Source organism: Falco biarmicus, chromosome 4, assembly GCF_023638135.1.
Source record: "Falco biarmicus isolate bFalBia1 chromosome 4, bFalBia1.pri, whole genome shotgun sequence".
In the NCBI taxonomy this organism is placed as follows: domain Eukaryota; kingdom Metazoa; phylum Chordata; class Aves; order Falconiformes; family Falconidae; genus Falco; species Falco biarmicus.
In genome coordinates this window covers 563,326-584,972 of record NC_079291.1, presented here as the reverse complement: position 1 = coordinate 584,972, position 21,647 = coordinate 563,326, and the positions used below count along the sequence as shown (strand labels likewise).

The following is a 21,647-nucleotide window of genomic DNA, read 5'->3' as shown; positions in this document are numbered from 1 at the left end:
CAGCGCCGTCGGCCGGCGGGGCTCGACGGCGCTGATGACCTCACGCTGTCACGTCGTCGAGCGAGGCGACGGGCCCAGGGATTGGCTGGCGGCGGCTCAGCGGCACTTCAAAGCCGGCGAGGGAGCTACAATTGTGGTGGAATGGGCGGAACTGATCATTGTATTGCACACCTCTAAAAAAAACACTGCCTCTGATTTATCAATATAAAAAAGATCCTCTGAGAGGAGGGCACTTTTGTGTGATGGCAACTTCACTTCTAGGGGTGAGTCTAAGGATTTTTTTCTCTTGCTGGTTTAATTGGTTTCTTTTTATTGTCGATTGGAGGGGGTTAAAATAACCCCTGTCTTGACCGGGGCTATCAGTCTCCTCTATTCATCCTTTTTTTTTTTTTCCGTCTTTTTTTTTTTCTTTTTTAACTGAAGTACAAGTGAGTTTAGGAGAAAAGAAAGAGTGAGAGGGGGAAAAAGGGGCAGAGTCACTTTTCAGCGAGCAGGAAAAGGTTTTAAGGGCATTTGTAGAAACAACCTACAGCGCCCGGGCTGTGCTGTTCCTGTGCCCCCGGAGAAGTGGCCTTTCTTCTTTACATGTGACTGCTAGAAGGAAAAAAAAAAACCAAAACCAAAAACCCAAACCAAAACCCAAACCCAGCACTGTCGTTTTTCGTGTGCAATTTCCAATTTGCAACAGATTGTGGCTTTTTATTTCCCTTTAAAATATCACAGCCCGCCGTGTCCAGCAGGTACGTTGAACTTGTGTATACATACATATGTACATATGTTAAATTTATATATATATTTAATTATCGTTGGTACGTAAATGAGGCTTATTTCAAGGAAGTGTTTTGTTTCTTTTTAAAAAAGGAGTAATTTGATAATCTTGCAATTCGATATTTAAGAATACAGTCTTACTGGCCTGAGGGACGGGGACCGGTCAGGTCCCGGGGAAAGGGAACAGTCTGAAACGTTGCAGCCGCCGTGCCGGGGGCGTCTTCAAAGCTGCGGTAACAGGCGCAACTTTTTCCCCCTCTCATTTTTCACCCCCTTTTTTAACCCTAACCCTTCCCGAGGCCCTCCGTGGGAGGAGGGTTGGATGGTGGGAAAAAAAGCCTCGGAAGGCTCTTGGAGGCAGAGCCGCGGCTCCGGCGAGGTGGTCCTCCCACGGAAGTCGCGAAACTTTGCGGCCGCGGCCGGGCGGCGGAGCGGAGCGGAGCGGTGAGGAGCGGGGCCGGGCGGCGGAGCGGAGCGGTGCGGAGCGGGGCTGGGCGCGGGGCGGCGGTGGGGCCGCTCCGTTCCGTCCCTGACGCCGGCGCGGCGGCCTCTCCCCTCTGTGCCCGCAGGAGGAACCGCGGGTAGGCTCCACGCCGCTGGCCATGCTCGCCGCGACCTGCAACAAGATCGGCAGCCCCAGCCCCTCGCCGTCCGCCCTCTCGGACAGCGCGTCCTCCTTCGGCAAAGGCTTCCACCCCTGGAAACGCTCCTCCTCCTCCTCCTCGTCCTCGGCGGGCAGCTGCGGCGCCGTGGGCTCCGGCCTCCCGGGCTTCGGCGTGGCGGCCGCGGCGCGCAACGGCTCCTCGGCGGCGGCGGCGGCGGCGGCGGCGGCCGCCCTCGTCTCGGACTCGTTCAGCTGCGGCGGCTCGCCGGGCTCCAGCGCCTTCTCCCTCACCTCCAGCAGCGCGGCGGCCGCCAGCTCGCCCTTCGCCAACGACTACTCCGTCTTCCAGGCGCCGGGCAGCGCCGGCGGCGGCGGCGGCGGCGGCGGCGGCGGCGGCGGGGCAGCGGGACAGGAAGCGGCGGCGCACCAGCCCGTCTTCATCTCCAAGGTGCACACGTCGGTGGAGGGGCTGCAGGGCATCTACCCGCGGGTGGGCATGGCGCACCCCTACGAGTCCTGGTTCAAGCCCTCGCACCCGGGGCTGGCCGCCGGCGAGGTGGGCTCGGCGGGCGCCTCCAGCTGGTGGGACGTGGGCGCCGGCTGGATCGACGTGCAGAGCCCCAACGGGGCGGCCGCGCTGCCCGGCTCGCTGCACCCGGCGGCCGGCGGGCTGCAGACCTCGCTCCACTCGCCGCTGGGCGGCTACAACTCGGATTACTCGGGCCTCGGCCACTCGGCCTTCAGCAGCGGCGCCTCCTCGCACCTCCTCAGTCCCGCCGGGCAGCACCTCATGGACGGATTTAAGCCGGTGCTGCCCGGCTCCTACCCGGACTCGGCCCCCTCGCCGCTGGCCGGCGCCGGGGGCTCCATGCTGGGCGGCGGCCCCGCCGCACCGCTGGCCGCCTCGCCGCGCTCCTCTGCCCGCCGCTACTCGGGCCGCGCCACCTGCGACTGCCCCAACTGCCAGGAGGCCGAGCGGCTGGGGCCGGCGGGGGCCAGCCTGCGGCGCAAGGGGCTGCACAGCTGCCACATCCCCGGCTGCGGCAAGGTCTACGGCAAGACCTCGCACCTGAAGGCGCACCTGCGCTGGCACACGGGCGAGCGGCCCTTCGTCTGCAACTGGCTCTTCTGCGGCAAGCGCTTCACCCGCTCCGACGAGCTGCAGCGGCACCTGCGGACCCACACGGGCGAGAAGCGCTTCGCCTGCCCCGTCTGCAACAAGCGCTTCATGCGCAGCGACCACCTCAGCAAGCACGTCAAGACCCACAGCGGCCCCGGCGGCGCCGGCGGCCCCGGCGGCGGCGGCCCCGGCGGCGGCCCCGGCTCCGGCGGCAAGAAGGGCAGCGACACCGACAGCGAGCACAGCGCGGCCGGCAGCCCGCCCTGCCACTCCCCGGAGCTGCTGCCGCCCCCCGAGCCCGGCCACCGCAATGGCCTGGAGTGACGGGCGGAGGCGCGGGGCCGCCGCCACCCCCCGGCCCGCCGCCCCCCGGGGCGCTCGGCGGCCCCGCGGCGGGGACGCGGACACGTAAGTAGCCGGCGCGGCTCCGCAGGGTCCGCGCTCAGCTCCCGCGGCCGCACCGCTGCCCGCCCGCAGCCCCGTACCGGGCGGCCGGTGCCCTCGGGCCGCGCAGCCCCCGCGGTGGCGGCAGGGGAGCGGCTGGGCAAGGCGCGAGAGCCGCGACTTGCCGGGGGGCAGCCCCGCGGCCGCCTCCCCTCCCCCTCGCCTTGAGACCCTCCCTCGGCTTGCCTTTAGAGCGGAAAAAACCACGCTCTCTCTCGCTTTCCCGCTGGAAACCGTCCTGCACCCCCTCCCGCCGCTAGCCTCGGTGCGGCAGCGGTGCCGCGGACGGGCGGGCAGGGGTGCCCCGCGGCGGGGGTTCCGACGGCAGCGCCCGCCAGCCGCCACCGCTGTCCCCTCACAGCGCCCAGCGGAGACCCGGTGCTGCCCGCACCTCGTTAACTGCTCGGAGCCCTTCAGCTCCCCGGGACCGGAGCGGCAATGTGCGTGTCCCCCCCGCCCCATCCCTCCCCCTCCCCCCGTCCCGCTTTTTTTTTTTTTTTAATTTTAACAAATCGTTTCCCTCCGCGAGCCCAAATTTCACTCCGTTTGCCAGCGCATTTGTATAATTCCCATTTGCGTAGGAATCGTGGAATACGCTGAAAGTAATTAGGTTGAAAGTCGTATATTTTTAAACTCCAAACAAATGAAGAAGCACCGTGGGTTTCAAGCGAAGCTGTAGTTCCAATGCCAAAAAGGGAGGCCGGGGGAGCGGGGGGATAGGAAAATAAAATATTTGTAAAATACGTCTGAACCTATAGGTTTGTACAACTGAGGAATCGTTCTAGATTAACTAACAATTAAATATAACTCCACCAATGTATCGGTGTGAGATGCAGTTGTCCAGGAGACGATTTTGTATAGTATTTTTCCTGTAAATTACTTCCAGTAAATATTTGAAAATATATTGAAGTACACTTGACGGTTTTTTTTTTTTTTTTTAATTTTTATTTCGGTTCCTGTCACGAGAAAGCGTTGTTGTTGCAGTCCTGGTTCACTGCATTCTTTTTCTGGACTCGTTCCTTGAAGTGTACATCAAATCGCACTTCAGGATATAGGTTTTGCTTGAATATTAATTTAGGTAGGCATACAACTGTAATTAAGCAAACAATATTTGATAAATGTTGAATGACATTTAATTTAATGGAGCATGTACTTATTTGCATTTGCTGGCAGTTCAGGTATAGTTACAGTGAGAGTTCTCCTATATTTCATAAAGTGGGTTTGCCATGACCCATGTATTAAATAAACTGTCCAAGTGAAACTGAACTAACGTTGGCCTATGTGTATTTCCTGAAAATAATATTGATAAATGTTAATAAACACTCCTGACACTACATTAGCGGTTTGCAATGCTGCAAACTAATTGTCTCATTGTAATGTTGAAATAATTTGGATATTTCACATTGAAATGGAAAGCCCTTCGCTGGAACATTTTAGATTTGCATTTTAAATGCATGAAATGTAATTGATTTTTATCTGTAATATTTTAAATGGTATTAATAAACTCCAGATAAAACATTCTACCTTAGGTCAGCCAATTGTTTTTCTTCTCTTTAATTCCATCGTTACAGGCAATGATTTACTTTGAACTCACATGGCATGAGTTGTTCTCTAGAGTTTCAGAGAAAGGTGAAAATATAACGAATTCAATTCCGTTGTAAATTGTAGCACCTAATGAGAGCAGCTTTGAGGCGTTGAAATGAATAAATTGGCATTCTTCTTCGTGCCTTTTACAATGCACTAGTAGAGGAAGCGAAAGGAAAGGCATTAACACCTTATTTTTTTTTTTTTTTAAATTGATTAAACTAAGGATACGGTGCCTGCCGCAAAAGCGCCTGTGTGTGAGGGGCTACTTTGCATATACCTCCTCCTTGGACTTTATTTTTCACATCGGGCCAGATCCATTGTGAAAGGCGGTTTAATATTGAAATGCTAAGGGTCATTATTGCTTTAAAAGACAAAATAAAAAGTGGTCCGCTGCTTTTATTGTTAGGTAACGCGTTTGTGGCTGGGAGCGATGCTAATTACCGTAGTGAGGGCTGACTCCGGCAGGGCTCGGGGGTGGGAAACTTCGCGGTTGTGCGTGAAAACCCCCTTCTCGGTGCGGGGCCTTTTCCCCGAGGGACCGGGGGTCTGGACGACTCCGAGGGCTGCGGGGTGCTGCCAATCGGCCGCTCTAGCGCTACCGCCCTTGCTGCGTCCTTCAAATCTTGTCCACAGCTGTCCCTGAACAGCAAAAAAACCCCCACTTTTGCGAGGGTTTCTTAAAACCCGGCGCCTTCTGCAGTTGCAGCATTTGCTTAGCGATTTTGAAAAAAAACCCACAACCCCCCCCAAAAAAAACCCAAAACCCGCTAACACTTTATCTTAACACTTCTTTTGGAGAGGACGTGAGGGAAGTTTGTTCCTGTTTGGAAATTTGGCCCCTTGGATTGCATAGGGAGACGATGCTCCTCACTGTCGGGGTACTGAAAAGTCAGGGCTAGAGCATGGAATCTACACAGCAAACAGATCTTTTGTGCATCACATGTAAAGCCCATTATTAGTAATAACCTAAACAGCAGGTTTTAAAATGTGGAGCAAAAAAGTGCAGACAAGCCAACTCCAGACACATTCAAGGTTTTTTTGGTTCTTTGTGTGGTGTAGGGATTAGAAGGAGCTTTTAACCTGTACTGGAAACGGGAGTTGTTCCAGCTGAGTTTCTCAGACCTGCATTCTGATGTTGCTTCATTACAAATGCAACCATCAGAGGCCTGCAAAGTTTCCTACTGAAACAAAGCAACAGTTTGTCCTGCTTTATTTTTGTCTTTTCCTTTTTTTTTTTTTTTTCTTCTTTTTTGTAACGCCATATAAATGGACTGCTGTAGCAGCACCTGCTTTCCCCCAGCAGGAGCAAGAGGCAGCATTTGTGTTACCTGGAAGTTTCAGTCCTGATGGAATGGGCTGATCACTAAGTGAGAAGGAAAGGGAAATGGATCAGCAAGTGACTTCTAATACTGCTTCTCCGATACCCCCCGAAAAGGAAGGGCTACCAAAATGTCACTATCCAGGAGCTTGATGGTTTGTTTAGCACTGGTTGCTCTGTCTCGGGGAAGTCTGGCAGTGGGATACAGCCGATGACAAAACTCATCCCTCCCCTGGGAAGGAGTATGTGCTTTTGCTGCTTGGGAGCTGCCGGTTTGGATCCGGGCTGTGTGAGAACATACATATTTTTTCTTTCTTTTACCAGCAAAACCCAGCACTTGAAGGCTGAATAGCTCCTTTTTGTAGTTGATTTACTTTTACTAAACCCTTCCAGATAAGGGCATTGAGTTGTTTGATAGGAGCCAGGAGCTTGTCTCTGCGTTGTCCAGATCAAGGTAGAGTTAAACTGGTTTGCTGACCCACAGGTCAAACCGGTGTCCATCAACTTACCTTCCAGCTGCCTTCAGATGATTGTGGCCATTCCTGTTTGCTCTCTGACCTTTTAATTCTCTCCTCTTCAAGCTCATAGCAATGTCTATCAAATTTCGTGTCCTGCGTTTCCCATTATTCCAGATTTTCATTGTAATTTTCCAGTTTAAATTTTCAATAGAGCAGTGATGGGAGATGCGCGCAGCTGAAGCAATTTACAACACCATTTCTGCCTGCATGGTGACTTTCCCAATCACTACCCTTGGCCTGTGCCTGCCGAGACTAAACAGTGATCAAAGGGTGTTGGCTTCTCCTTTGCTTCCAGTCTAGGAATGTGAAAGTAGAAAGCAAGAAATGAGATCTCAAACATTCTATTTGTGCATGTGATGGCTAATCCAGCCGTCAACACCTTCACAGCTGTAAAGGTGGTGGAGTAAGCATACTTGATGCAGTCCAACAAATCTTTCAATACGAATGGTTCTAAGTATGCACTTGCCAAAACCTGCCACACTTCAGTTACATTCCGTGAAGTGGCCTCCAGTTTAGCTTTGAGAAGAAAGAGCTGGGAAAAGGTGTGAACAAATTAGGTGTGTGGTTGCTCACACTTTCACCAGATTTATGACAAAAGGACAAAACTTTTGCTTGTCAGAATAACTTTGCTTTTCTTAGCATAATTCAGGGTCTGCTTTCTTGGCTCGCTCCATTACACTTTGCTCCATTGCACTTTTTATATATATATAAGATATATATATAAAAAAATTCCTCAACCTTTCCATGGAGGAAAGCAGATTCTGCAATATTGGCTTTAAAACACAGTACACCAATTTTTCCACTGTTTGATGTGTTGCATTTTTTCAGGCTAGCTGGTCGTCTTGTGTTAAAGCGTATGGGGAAATTGTTACAGGTCAGGAAGCTGTGCATTGAGAAAAACCGCACCATTTTTGGACAATTACTGCCTTTCCAGTTCGATGGTTTTCTAACTACTGCTTGGAATTATTAATTTTTTAAAAAAAGGGATGAGGGAAATAGGGGATAATGGCAAGCGATACTGCATAGGAACTTCAGTGGAGCATTCTAAATACAGACTAATTCAGTTTTACAGTTGCAGGTTTCCAAACAAACTGGGATCCTGCCTTAGTCCTTGAGCAGTGAACAATTTTGCAAGAGGTGTGTTTACACCACCTGTAAGGCCCGGCGAGAGGCTGGATAATGGACCCATCTCAGGGGAACGCTTTCGGTCTTGGCATTTGGAGATTTCTGTTTTTCAGGCTGAGCGATGCTGCTCTGGAAAGTGGGAAAAGCAGTCACGGAGCACCCAACTTTTGCAGGTGGAGTGGTGGTCGCCGCAGGGCAGCTGTGCTGCCGGGCTGTCCCCCCCTCCCGGCAGGTGCCCCGGGGCTTCCCTTCGAGTCGGGGACGGAGACACTGTGGCTTGCTCCTGGTCACATCACTTGAGGCAGGAGTATGTGCGTCCTCGCCTGGACTTTACAGCGCTGCAGGGCTGTTTCTTTCGGGAGCAAGGAGCAGCCCCTCATCCCTCCCCTTTTTCTGCCCCGGCTCGTCGTCTGGGCTTTCTACCCATCGCTGCAGGGCTGCTTTTTTCGGAAGCGGGGAGCTGCCTCCCATCCCTCCCCTTCCTTTTTTCTGCCCCGGCTCTGACACACACACACACGATGCGGGGACAGCGCGGCCGGTCCTGCCGCGGGCTCGCAGCGCCACCCGGCGTGTGCGCCCCGTCGGTGACTGCTCCCACCGCCCGCCCCTCCGCCATGGGGGGGGACCGAGCTGCACCGGTGGCGTTGCCTGGGCGAGAGGTAACGGGGGAACCTTCGTCGGTTGCGCTCAGTTCCGCGGACGACCCGTGTGATGCCGGCGGGGGTGGCCGGGAGGCCCCTGGGTCCCCACCCCGGCCACTGGTGTGTCTGTATTTTACAGGAATACATCCTGGGCTGCTGGAGTGGGGACTGCCGCTGGGCTGTCTCCCCCATCCCCGAAAAACAGCACCCCCTCAACATGCGACGCGAAGTGAGGCTTCGCAGACACCAGCCGCAAGTGTCTTTCAAAGTCTCTTTTTTTTTTTTTTTTTTTTTTTTTCCACTCCAAGTCACAGCCCATTCCCTCCCTTCCCAGATAACAGCTCTCCCTCCCTTCTTGCCCTGCTCACCCCCAAGCGACATACCGCGATGCTCGTTAAGGGAGTGCGATTATTTATTTGTGGAGCAAACGGTCCAGAAGCCGCTTTTGCGGGCGGAGGCGCAGCTCCCCGCCTTTACGGGACAGTAAATCTTCGTGGGGTCGCCTGGAAATAAATAAGAGGGGGCAGGTGCCTGCAGCCCCCCCGGCTGTGCCCAGCACCCAGCGCCCGGCGGGGGCGCTGGGGCGGCCGGGGCTCCCCGCCGCGGCGGAACGGTGTCCTCGTCGCAGTTGAAGAGACGACGGGAATGCGAAAGCAGCTGATAGGGCAGGATTTGGGATTTGTTTTAGGTGTTTCGTTCCCGAATTCTTTGAAAGCTGCTGAGAGGGGGAGCTGACAGGGAGTTTGTCAGAGATTTTGACTGTGTTGCTGAACTCATTTCCGGCGTTTAACGTTAGCTCGGAGGCGGCTTTTTTTTTTTGCGAGTTGTGCTGGGGAGAGCTCACTCCCGAAGAGATGCTTCAAAGTACTTTCCTATATTTTGTAAACTTCTCGGTGTAACGTGGGTGTTCCCTACACCGACTTGTGCGTGCGAAAGGCAGTGTATTCCTGCCGATTAAAGTTGCTCCTCACTTAACTAACGCTGCTCCCGAGCTCGCGGTCTTCTTAGAAAGCTTTTTTTTTAATTATTTTTTTATTTTTTTAAATCAAAATTTGCAGCCTGTTATTAAATTCTTACAACCCTGCTGGCAACCGATTTGGAGAGGGCGAGCCGGGGAGCCGGACGGGCTCACCCTGCGCCGCAGCCCGCGGGAGGGACCGGCGGGGGCTGCCGGGGTTGGGGGCTGCCGCGGGGCACACTGCAGCGGGACGGGCACCCCGAGCTGCGCTGTCCTCTCAGGGGAAAGGCGACCGGCAAGGAAAATACCCTCAGCCTGCAAATGGGGTGTCAAAGTACTGACGCCACCTGCTTTCCTGCCTCCGGTTGTAGGGAACAGACGATCAGATTTTGAACCACTCAGGGGAGGAAGTTCTAATGCTCAGAACTGCAGGGGCTCTCTCCTCTCCACCGCTGCCCCTTGTCACACAGCTCTCCCATTTTCTTAACACCTCAGTCGCCTTCTCTCCTCCACCGTTTAGAGATATTTTTTTCCCCCATGGTCATACCTGAAGATCAGACATGAATGCCTGGCGACAGGTACAAGGATTTTCTTCTCGATTAAAGTAATCGACTTAGTGTGAAGGTGTTGCCCACCCCTGAAAGCCCTGCCTATTGCAAAAACCCCTCCACCCCAAACCAAAAACCCCAAGCAAGCCCCTTCCCAGCAAACAATTGCCTTCTCAGAGTTGCCAGACGAGTCCTGCCCTCCTCGCCTCTGACAGGGGAAAGCAGACAAGCTACAACTATTTGCCTGTAGCCACTGGTGTTTTTTCCAGGCAGGTAAAAAACTTACGAAGTGGAATTGCTGAAAAGCAAAGGGTGCTCGATTGTGTGAGGAATTTAGCTGGGCAATGGAAACAGGCTGTCTCAAGGAAGAGATCTCTAACTGGTAAGAAACTGGTACCTGAAATGTCAGTAAGAGCCAGTATCACTGTCTGCTCTGTGTGTTTGCTTTGCTTTTGGATAGTCCAACCATTACCGCACTAAGAATGGAGCTTAATTTGCTTATCCATATACATATGAAAGGACAAAGCCAGAATGGGGAAAACACTTGCCAAATAGTTTTCAATTGCTTACTGTGCTGAATGCAGCAGCACACTGCTAACTCTGTACAGCCACCTTCTGTGTTAGGACAAACACAAGTCTCATCTTTGAGTGGGGTCCAGAGCAGGACTTCTTCCCTCCAGATCACTGGTGTCACACATACAGGAATGCGGCCCTTGCTCAGCAGCCAGGGAGTTTATCAGCCTTATGCACCAAGCCTAAGATTTCCAGCAGTCTTCAGTTTTAGTGCCCACTTTGACACTGGGTCACATCTACTTTCAATTAAACTCAACAGCCTGTGGGAACAGCTGCAGACTAAATTTACCTTCCATTTTGCCAAGGACAGATTTTTTAGAAGAATGAATGAATTGAAAACACATGCCAGCAGCGTATCTTTATTAGAAAAAAGTTTTTAAATCTCTGTGAGTTCTGAAAGGCTTGGATCCTGAAAAATCTACTCTCACCAAAGACATCCTTGAATGTAGGTGCAATATATTTGTTTGTAGTTCTGCCTAATCCTTTGTGTCTTCTCACTTCATGACACGGAAAACCAAAAATTCAGTCTGACCTGTTTCTGCTCATAAATGAAAAAAAATGTATTTGATGTTAAAATCACTATGTGGATCTTGCTTCTGTTCTGGATAGCTACTGTGTCACTAAACATGAGTTCAGTTACAAAACACATGGTATGTAAGAGTTCATAATTTTTTATAGACATTAAATCAGAACCTGACTAGCATTTATATTCATGTCAAGCCCTGCTAATTTTCACTTGCTGTAGCAGACATTAGGGTTTTTCTGTCTGTATGAGTCAGGCAAGAAAGATTATGGACTTATAATTATTACCCAAGTTGCTAAGTTTCCACATCTCTACTCTCTTGGCTTTCGGCAGGTAAACATTCCAAGGTACTTATTATTCAGCATCATGGCATATCAGAGGTTGGATGTAAAAAATGTATTACGAATACGTCCAAGCTGAAATATAGATAAGCAGAACAAAAGATCTTCCTCCTCTTGCCTCAGTATTTTTTGTTTTTAAACGTGCAGTAGGCAATGATATTTCCTGTTGTCATAATACTATACAACATCATTGCTGACAACAGGAGAAACTGTGTTGCCTGCTAGAGATGATATACATTATACAGGATAGACTACCTGCTCTTAATAACTTTCAATTAAACTTTAATAAAAGATGAAAGTCAAGCACAAAAGATCGTTGATGGTCTTAGTTAACAAGTCATCTTTCGTATGGTAGTATTTATCTGTTTTGATTTCATTTTGCAATTTGGTAGCAGACAGACAAGTTTGTTTCATAATGTAATTACTGGCATGCTATCAAAATGCTCATGGGGGAATTAACCGGAGCTTAAAAAAATAGAAACTCAAGAAAATACTCAAATTGGCACTTCTCTTCATGTAAGTGGTGGAAAAGGAGTGAAAGAGATACCAAAGAGCTAAATATGAAAGAAAATAAATTTCAGCCTTTTGTAAAATGCTTGGTGAATTGCACTTACTGATTTTGGGCTGAGCACATGTTTTACTTTCTGCAATATGTTTAAAATAAGATGTGTGGATTTTGCTATGTGGTAACAGAGAAAAATGCACTTGTGAAGTCAGGCTTAATTCAAGAAAGTTACGTTACAAATACTTTCATATAATTTATTGTGTTTCTACAGGCACAGAAGGGATCAGAAGGGAATAGCTACATCTACTATGTACATTTTTGGCACATAATTTAGCCACACCTCTCTTATTAGTAGTAGTCATCATGATCTCGCTAAACTGGTATACTTCCTTTACTTTTTTTTTCAGCTGCCGTCTCTAGCCCGACTGCAATAAATTCTCTGATAAAATCTGTGTTTAGTCTTTGCTGGACAGATTTCCAAATCGGCCCTCAGAGCAGCCAACAGGTACAAGGGTTCCTGTGAGGAGCGGTACAGAGGCAGACTGGCAGTTTGATCACACGAGATTTGTTTTCATAAGAAATCACTTCAAAATAAAGACAGATTTACCTTCACATGTGCAATGCTGGCAACCAGAATATCATGAACTCAGAATAATCTTTACATTTTTTGATTAGTACAAGAATACGTTCCTAGTATGACTAGAAACTGCCTGTTTTCTTGAGGTTGCGATTACATTTGACAAGTATCTTTCCTGTTACATGAAGTTGTTCTGTGTAATTGAAGTAGTAGAATGGATTATTCTAATAAGTGAAATTCATAAGGGAATTGCAGCACACTTATCCCAGGCTCATAAACTAATTCATTAACAAAAGACTGTTCAGTGCAGAAACTGGTAGAAAAAGGCTTGCAAACCAGTCACTGAACTGCACATTGCTTGTTTTAAGCAGTATTGCCTTACCACCTGGTTTCAGCATGTGGAATCATTCTGGAATACTTTTTGTTTGATGAAGTTAAGTCAGCCATTTTCCCTGATCAGAAAGAACCTCAGATTTCACTTTTAACCGATGGGAAGGCATCTCACATACTGCAAATCCTGCTGCCAGGACCAGTTGCACTCCTGCCTGTGGGAAGCCAGGAGCATAAAACCTCTGTTGTGATGGTATTCTGTACTGCAGGACTACAGCAACATGGAAAGCAGTATATTTAGGATGGATTTGGGGCTGTTTAAAAGATACTCTTTCCTGCTGAGTAAGGAGCATCTCTGATCCTCCTGCCAAGAGTCATGGAGACGAAATGCAGCAGCTGTAATGGTTAAGTACACATTTAAGTGGAAGAGAAGTAGAACTGTGCCTGGGTTATACTGCAGTTCAAATAAACTATGAGAATACCTGGAGTACTTTAAAATTTAACAGGAAAGTTACATATCTAAACATACAAAAATTCCCATCTATAGGGCACTAGTGGTGCAGGGAGTTCCAACCTTCACAATAAGTCTGAACTGTCACAGGATTGGTTAAACCAGCAAGGGGGTGCGGTGAACAAGGCAGTGGAGCAGGTGAGAACAGGCACCAGGGTGGTGCTGGGGGGCACTCGGCCGTCCCTCTGGGCATAAGGCGGCTCAGCCAAGTATGCGACAGGCTGAGGGAGGGAGAGAAGTCTCAGCCACACATACTTGTTGCATAATTGTCAAATATGCCTGTAATGCAATTCTGTCAGAGACAATTACCACTGTGGCAGGGTTGCTCTGGGAAGCCTTTCTCTCCTTGGCTGAATCACAACTATCAAATCTCAGTTGGTTTGGCTGAAAAAAGATTGTGGCAGTGATGCCTTTTCACTGGAAAGGCTTGTTTCCCACTCTGTTGTCATTAAAACGAAATGCAAACTAGCCAAACTCTTCCTTCACTGAGCTCTGAACTTATTAGAGGGCCTGGTAATTTCTATCAGAAGCAAACCTTATTTTGCTTTATTTGCAAAACTATTCTGAGAAGGTTTGCACATTTTCACAGTGGTTTCCAGCCAAAAGTGCCAACATTTACTTCCTGAAAGTGAAACTAAAACACAGATACTGAAGCAGCTAGCTAAAAATCACTAGTGAAGTTTATAGTAATATACAGAATTTCTCTTTCCTATGGTTTTGACACAGAAAAAAAGCATTTTTAGCAGCAACGTACATACTAATTATGTCTATGATTAGCAGAGGAAAAGTGTGTGAAGACTTTACTCAACATTCAATGTCTTCTGCTTGGTGCTCAGGTCAATACTTGTCCTGTCTACCGAAAGATAAAGTATATTTTTATAGGATGATAGTGTAGTCTACCTCTCTCTGGCAAAGCTCAGGTGGAAGTAACACTATTGCAGCAAATGTCTACATGAGGATTTATAAAAAAACAAACACCTTTCACACAGACATATTCACAATTCCTTCCCTAAAACAGCTGAAACAAGTCAGAACAAGCGAGCAGGGCAAGAGGGTGGAGGGCCTGGGCGAACACCAGTGTCTACTTGCAGGGTGACTGCCCCAGCTGAAGGTTCTCAGCTGTTGCATGGTTTGGGCTTTTCTTTTCCAGATTTCAAAATACAAATTAGATATTTCCAGCTAGACCACCAATTCACTAAACTGTCTTGCACAAGAAAAAGTTTTCAACATTATGCAAACAGGCAGCCAAATGCTTCTGACAGCTCAGCTTGCACCCAGAGACAAAGGACAATTCCCAGAGTGAAGTGATGGATGAACAGAAGTCCTGACATGTAAAGCATCCGGAAGAAGACAATCAAGGTAACTTCAATTAAAAAAAAAGACAAATCCTACTGTCAAACAAAATATAGTAAGATGAAATATTAGAAGTTTTGATGTAAGAAATACAAAGGTGAAACATTACAAACTTCTCTTTAAGAAATACAACCTGCCTATTTGGAGATGGGACTCTAGCCTGTCTCTCAATAGTCTTCCTTTTTCTTTCTTCCGTCTTCCCTCCCATTTCCCTCTTGAAAGGACAGTTTGGTTTGTATTTGTGTGTACTGTCACCTGAAGTTTTTACAGGACAGTCTCCTGCCCAGCATTTCTGCTGGGCTGCCCTGCTCTCCGCAGTGACTGCGCTCCTGCTGATAGATTTCTTGACATGAATGAGCTCACACAGTAAAAAAGCAGAGGTCTTTGTCAATAGACACAGAGAGCAGCCGCACATAAGGGACACTGCGGAAAGTCAGGCGCAGAATTAGATGTTGGACTGTGGCAAGAAAGAAAAGGGGCAGCTGACTTGGGAGAATTCATAAATATGGTCTTAACTGCTTCCAATGTGTAAGGGCAGAGGACTTCTATTAAATGTCACAGACACCTAGTAGTAATTGAAATTACCCTATTTTAAAAAAACCCTTCTTGTCAAGATACTTAGATTGTGTGTTTTACTCAGCTTGCTATTTAGCAATAGCATTAAAAGAGGACTCGGGTGAAACTAGATTGAAGGAAGATGCAGAAAAAATAAGGAGAATTTAGTGCAGATCCACAGGAATGACCGAACAACTGGGTGCTGGATAAAAAAGACAGTAAGATCATTTGCTTCTAGCTTGTGAAAGAGAAGAATAAGTGGTACACCTGAAGTGTTTCTATGGAAAACAGAAACCTAAAAGGGGAAGGTGATCCTTGCAGTGCCATTATTTGTAAGCTTGGCTGGAATGAGCCAGGTGTAGACTCCAGGTTGCAAAATTTTAACTGTGTTGAAAATGAGTCATTGGAATTAAAGTAACAAATTACTGGAATCATCAGCAAAGGCTACAGTAAAACTCTTGCTAATGGTAAGTCTTCAACCATTTTTATTTTCTAAAGGAAGTAAAATGTTGTCTAGGCAGGAATTAGTTTCAGGAACTCCCTGACAAATGTAGTGGAGGTAATCACACCAGTCCTCTACAAAAAGTTTACTATCTCTGAATCTACGGAGATAAGCCATCAAGTGATTAGCTATAAAAATGCAAAATTATTTGACTGCTGGAGGCTGTAGGACAGTCTAACCTGTATTTAGCATTTCAAACTCCGTGAGAGCTGAAGATGCTGACCCTCAATTCATGGTTCTGTTCTGGTGAGGCCCACCATCAGCCCATGCTGAAATATTATTTGGGTAATTAGGTTTGAGTGGATTATTCATTTACCCTTAGATGTTTGCATAATAAAATTGAAATTTGTTTAATTTATTCCTTGAGCATTTGGTGAAAATCCAAAGTTTGAGAAAAAAAATCTATTTTTGGCCTGTTTTGCCAATTCATTAATTTGATTAATCATTTTTTTTAAAAAAAAATCAAATGCTGACTTCTGCAGAACTTTATTTTAGTGTTGGTGAAGGATCATGTTTAGCTTTCTTTTTGAACCTGATTCATGGCCCACTGAAATTTATAGGGGCCATTCATTAACTATAATGAGCTTTGAAATGGGTCCCTTGTGAAATGGACTGCTCAGATGAGAACAGATGCAATCATCTTTGGGTTTTTAAAACGTACAGCTTGAACTTGAATTGTTTGCATTCACATCGAAGTGTGCTGACTTAGAAGAAGAGGTAATTGTAACAGTTAAATGCATCTGTCTATGAATGTTTACTGATTGCTTCTCTACGAATCCCTCCTGCTAACAGGTGCAAAAATGGAATTCTGCAAGAGTTTGCCCTGGCTGTGTTATATTGAATATTTTCATTAATGACCTAGAGGGGAAAAAAAGTATGCTTATTATATTTCCAGGAAATGTCAAGGTGAGAAAGACTGGATGCTGGAGGACAGGATCAGAATTCAAAATGACTTTGACTAACTGGATAAATTGTCTGAAAAAATAGGGTGATATTCAATAGGGACATGCTCTAGGAACTCAACTCAGTGGGGGATGAGCAGTTACACAAGTACAGGCTGAAGGCTAACCACGATAGCCGACTTCGTGGCATTTTTATGGAAAGGAAGATATGAGTTTATGGTTGAATGAAATCTTGACACAAGTCAATAATGTCATGCTGTTGCAAAACACCCTCCTGAGACATGCTAGGCAGGAATATAGATTACAAGGCATGGTAAATAATCCTTCTGCTCTGCTCAGCTCTGGGAATGCCTTAACTAGAATATGATACTTGGCTTTGGGCAAAAGACTCCATGAAGGGTGTGTACCAGCTGGAAAATGCCCAGCAGAAAACTGGTGATGGTCAGTGAAGATGATTTAGGCTAGCTATCGGGGCAAAGCAGTCCTTTCTGCTGTAAGGAGAGTGAAGCAGTGAATGCTGATGGTTAGGCATTGTCAGCACTGGAAATCTTAAAGAACTGTTTGAACAACCATCTTTCATGAATGACATTGGTATAGCTGATCTTGCCTTGAGGATATGTAGGGTGACCTTAGGCTCTTCCAGCCCTCTGGTTCAGGAAGGCTTATGCTAGGTGACTGCCTCTGGCAAGAGTCAGGAGAGTCACCTGGCTCACACCTGTGAGTTAGTGAATGGTTTTAGATTTGTCCAAGCTCATGTAAAAAAGAGAGGCTTTCAAAACTTGAATCTGTGTGGATGTTTTTACGCAGAAAGTCTGCCTGATCTGTTCTTTTCCTGATGTAAAGGGTGGCCTGTTGTTTCAGCTGCACTGTGAGGATCAGCCTGGGAGCCCAGCTGTTGCCCAGCCATCAGGGCTTGCTTGTATTGCCACACTTTCTGGAAGGCTTCACACTTCTCAGTGACTGTTGCAGGTTTTTTTGCAAAGAGCACTGCAGCTCCACTGGCCAAAGAGGACCAACCTTTTGTCTTTTTGCAGGTTTAACTCAGTCCATGTCTTGAGCAGATGCCCTAATTTGAACTTAAGAGTTGATTTCTTTTGATCTAGTTACAGTATTTGAGGAGTGAATGCAAGTTAAAATTGCATTGAGCATGTCTTTGCACAAAATTGCATTGGCTTATTTGCCTGTATTCCCATTATCTTGAGTAACACAGTTTCATGACTGTAATGGAAAACACCAAACTCATTGTATTCAGCAACTGTTTTTCAGTTCATTCTCAATGACTGTGATGAGGTACACTGTCAGAGGCTGTCTCATATTCTTATATATTTCAGGCTGAATTCAGGGAAATGTTATAATGCAAGGGAGCTTTTCTTTGTATTGGAGATAGAACATATAAGATTCAAATTTAATGTGTTTGACTCAGGCTGCCTGAATAATTTTTGGCGCATGGAAAATCATCTCAATAAAGTTCCTGTATTCTTTATTAATTTCAAACGCTAATATCATGTGAATATCTTCACTTTTGTATTTTAAAGCAATATGCATCAAGGGCACAATTCTATTTTATGCATTATTCTTTGATATACTGTGTAAGATATACATATCCTTATAAGATATGAGATATCCTTATCTGAGAAAACTGAAAGTCTGCTTTAGGTACTCCACCTGCAAGTCTAATAAATCCTTTCAGTGAGATTGGCCTGTGTTTATTCTAGTCTTTGCACACCATGGTGTGAATTAGTTATGGCTCTGTAAATGCTTTTAGAAGATATACGTGCCCTAAACTCAGAAGTGGGCCATCTGGCATATGCTGTTTAGAAGCACCTCAGGTGTCATTACTTATGCATTTCAACCAAGCTTATTCTTCATCAAAAAAAATGCACAGATTATTAAGCCATAAAAGTTTTAAAGATATTTAGAGTTTTAACAAATTTGAAAATGCATTTCTAATTTCCTAAACCCAGGATTGAGTCATAATTAGACTGATTAATAATAAAGCATTTACCACCCTTACCCTCTCCAACATGTAACTTCAATAATACCATGGATCACACAATAAATGAAAAATAAAAACCCCTACCATCTTCCAAACCACTGGTAAAGTTGTGATTTTTATTGAACTTGTGGTGAATCCCTTAGTGCACTGAAGGATTCACTGTCACAAGCGATTGAAACTTAAGCACTTATACAGCCCATTTTCCATACAATTTATCCAGTTTTTCAAGAATACATGTTTTATTAACACTTCTTGAACTCCTGGTGTATGCTTGGCAGCTATGGGATTATGTACATCTCTGAGGAAGTCAGTAGTCCTCTCTTATGGGTTGAGATTTCCTATTCTAGGCATCTAACTCTGCAGGATGCTTCACCACCACGAGTGAACTGAGATTTCTTCCAGAAAATAAGCAGAAGGAAACTCTCAAGAAAACCACGAAACTTCGATGTTGTTATAGACTTAAAATTGATGGATAAACCCAGTAAAACCTTCTTTTCCTTTCCGGTTCTCCTTTAAAGAAGGCAAATTTAGCCTTGAGGTTGGGCACCTACACTTACTCTGTGTTACCACAATGTGTGTCAACCACATCTCCAATTAAATTATGATTTATCTACAAATATAAGAAAGAAAATACAGACATTTCATTAGCCACAAACCTCAAGTTTCTCTTGCAAAATGTAAGCCTCAGACATATATTTTTTATCAATTTACTCCTTATTAGTATATCTCTATCAGTTGGTCTTCAGGTACTTTACAGACAGAGGTAGCTAGCAGTAATACAGATTCACACAAAGAGAAATGGCAGCATAGGAAGCAAACATCTAGGGTGTCCAGGGGTAGACAATTCAGGAGCAGAATACAAATCTCTAGAAGGGATCTGCAGCAGTTTAAATTGGGACTGAAAATGGTTAAAGGACCAAATAGCAACTTACATTTAAGCTGAGCTGAATGAAGAGGCCTGAAACCAGAACAAAATATTTTACAAATTTTAATTAGTTTAATTTGAGCTTGCAGATCAGGTCCACCACTACAGTCTTTAGCACCAAGGGTTCAGTTTAATGATTTAAACTACCTCTTACTAAAATTAACATAAAAACTAGAACAACAATTTAAGATTATACAGCTAATTAATTATATCTGTCACTGTTAGCTCCAAAGGAGTCTGCTCAATTGCATATTTTATGGAGTAGGAAAAGAGGGGGTAAACACTTGAGTGAAAAGCTGAAAAATTAGCTGCACATTCATATTCAGGTCAATATAAAAAGTGTGTATTTATTCTCTGAAGGCAAGAATACTGATCAGGTTAAAAGGCTCCTAGTCCTAAGTAGGACTTAGTGACTTGGAAAAAAAAAAAAAGGCTGTAAAACCACCAGGTCAGGCAACACCCTTTTGATACAAACTGCTCTTATTTTATTCTTTTTTTTTGTTCCTCCTGACAGCTCATTTCTAAAGAAGACCTCAAGCTACTGATGTTTTATGGCAGTGTTTGTGCATTTACTAAATTAAAATATGCTTCATGTCTTGCCGTCGCTGCTGGTGAATTCTTATTATTTTTTCATCGGTAATAAGAATAACTGTGCTCAGTGCTGGTGATGACTGGCAGCTGATCGTGATGCAGGTCCTTCCATTCTGGGCACAGAAAGAAAGCTTGTTCCATCACCTGAAGAAAAGTTAGAAAGTGTCTACATGCTCAGGCAAGAAGTTAAATGGGGTTGAAAGCCTCTGAAAGGCAGCTCTGGATATGCAAATTCGGGCCAATTAAGATGGATAGGATCTATTTCTGTGAGTGTGCAAAGCATCTTTGTCACTGACTAGACAAGGAAACAGCATGCTTCCTTGTCTGCTTCACCATATAGCTTACATCCATTCAGGATCTTAGTACGAGGGCACGCACACGTGAGAACTCCTTGCTGGCAAAATCTGGCACTTTGTTGCAATACCCTTCCCCCGTGGGGCTGGGGAGAGCACAGGCTTCTTCATGAAGCTGAGTCTAACAAGCCAAACCAGTTGGGTTTTGTTCAAATGGTCAACGTCTAATTAAAAAAAAATTGAGGTACACAGATTGCTGAGAGGGCACAAAACAATAGCAAACTAGGAAATGATAGTCCTCTATTTGTTAGGATATATTATAAAGCAACAAACAGGCCCCTTCATTCTTTCTCTTAGCTTAAGCAGCTGTGTCATCTTTGTGCTGCAACTTCATTGATTATATCTTAGGAATATCGGGTCTGAATTTTCCTGCCATGGGCAAAACCTGAAGGGTTTGTCTATCTGGAGAAATTTACTGCCAGAACTATAACTGCCTTCATGGATACACTTACTCCTTCCATTCCCATGGGGAATTACAGCTTTATAGTTAAGCTGGTAAATTTTCTTATTTAGAAAGGCCCAGACATCTCAAGAAAAACCATTAACTTAAATATTTTGCCTGGGGGAGTAATATATATACACACATCCATGAGGTTTTGGTCACACCTACACACACAACAAACAAACTCACCTGTGGTCGTGTTACAAGGAGATTTTTTTCCTGCCACATTCTGTCAGGACTCATCCATCTGTAAACCTCAGCCTAGCTTGGCACAGCACAGCTGTCTGTGACCCTGAGCCCAATTTTGTGAAACAAAAACCTCTTAGAGGAATGTCTACAAATTTTTTGCTCCCAGAAAACCCAAGTCTGTACTGGGAATCGTGCATTAAAGTTGTTAAAAGTGCAGGATAAAATATGGGTTGTTACCTACTGAGAGTTATTTTACTTCTGCAGGAGTAGGACTAGAGTCTGGTGGCAATTCCGTACTGCTGTTTTTGTAGCTTAGATGGGTGTTAGAAAATCAGTTCACAACTTTTTTTTACACTACAAAAGTACTGAGAGAGTAACATTAGACCAGCAGCAACAGATGCATTAAAATGACTTTTTACATCACAATTCTAAATATATTCTCAGGTATAACAACCGGTCTCACTGAAAGCCACAGGAATTCTTTTGTGTAGACTTTCTTGCAAGATACAAGAAGGCAGACGAAGTACACATAGGCCCATATATCATTAGAAACTTTGAATAAAGTGCTACTCAATGTGAATTTAGGGCGTAAGTATCTTGACTAGTACAGGGCTATCTGCCCAGGAATGGTCTTTAAAATATCCCAGCTGGGCTGCATGCTAATGTACACCTTGCTTCAGTCCCCTGCTTGTATGAAGATCCAAAGTCCTTGGGCCAGATGCCTGCCCTTGCAGGCTTTGTCTGGCTCTCAAGGTGTCAGCTACCGAAATCACCGTTTAGATGTTCACAGTGCTAAGCAAACTCATGACTGCCTGTCCCTTGGTGTTGCTCTTACTGGCTTTTGCTGG

General features: G+C 46.0%; 1 protein-coding gene across 1 annotated transcript; it reads left to right on the top strand.

The window, feature by feature from the left end:
* The first annotated feature begins 227 nt into the window (after positions 1-227).
* SP8 (Sp8 transcription factor) lies at positions 228-2,816 on the top strand. Its single transcript, XM_056338047.1, has 2 exons — positions 228-263; positions 1,338-2,816. Exons 1-2 carry the CDS (start codon positions 243-245, stop codon positions 2,814-2,816), a joined length of 1,500 nt encoding a protein of 499 aa, XP_056194022.1. The 5' UTR covers positions 228-242.
* Positions 2,817-21,647: the final 18,831 nt, after the last annotated feature.

Coding starts and splice junctions, on each gene's coding strand:
- SP8 (XM_056338047.1), top strand. CDS start 243: ATGGCAACTTCACTTCTAGGG. Junction 264..1,337: donor TGGCAACTTCACTTCTAGGG/GTGAGTCTAAGG, acceptor CTGTGCCCGCAG/GAGGAACCGCGGGTAGGCTC.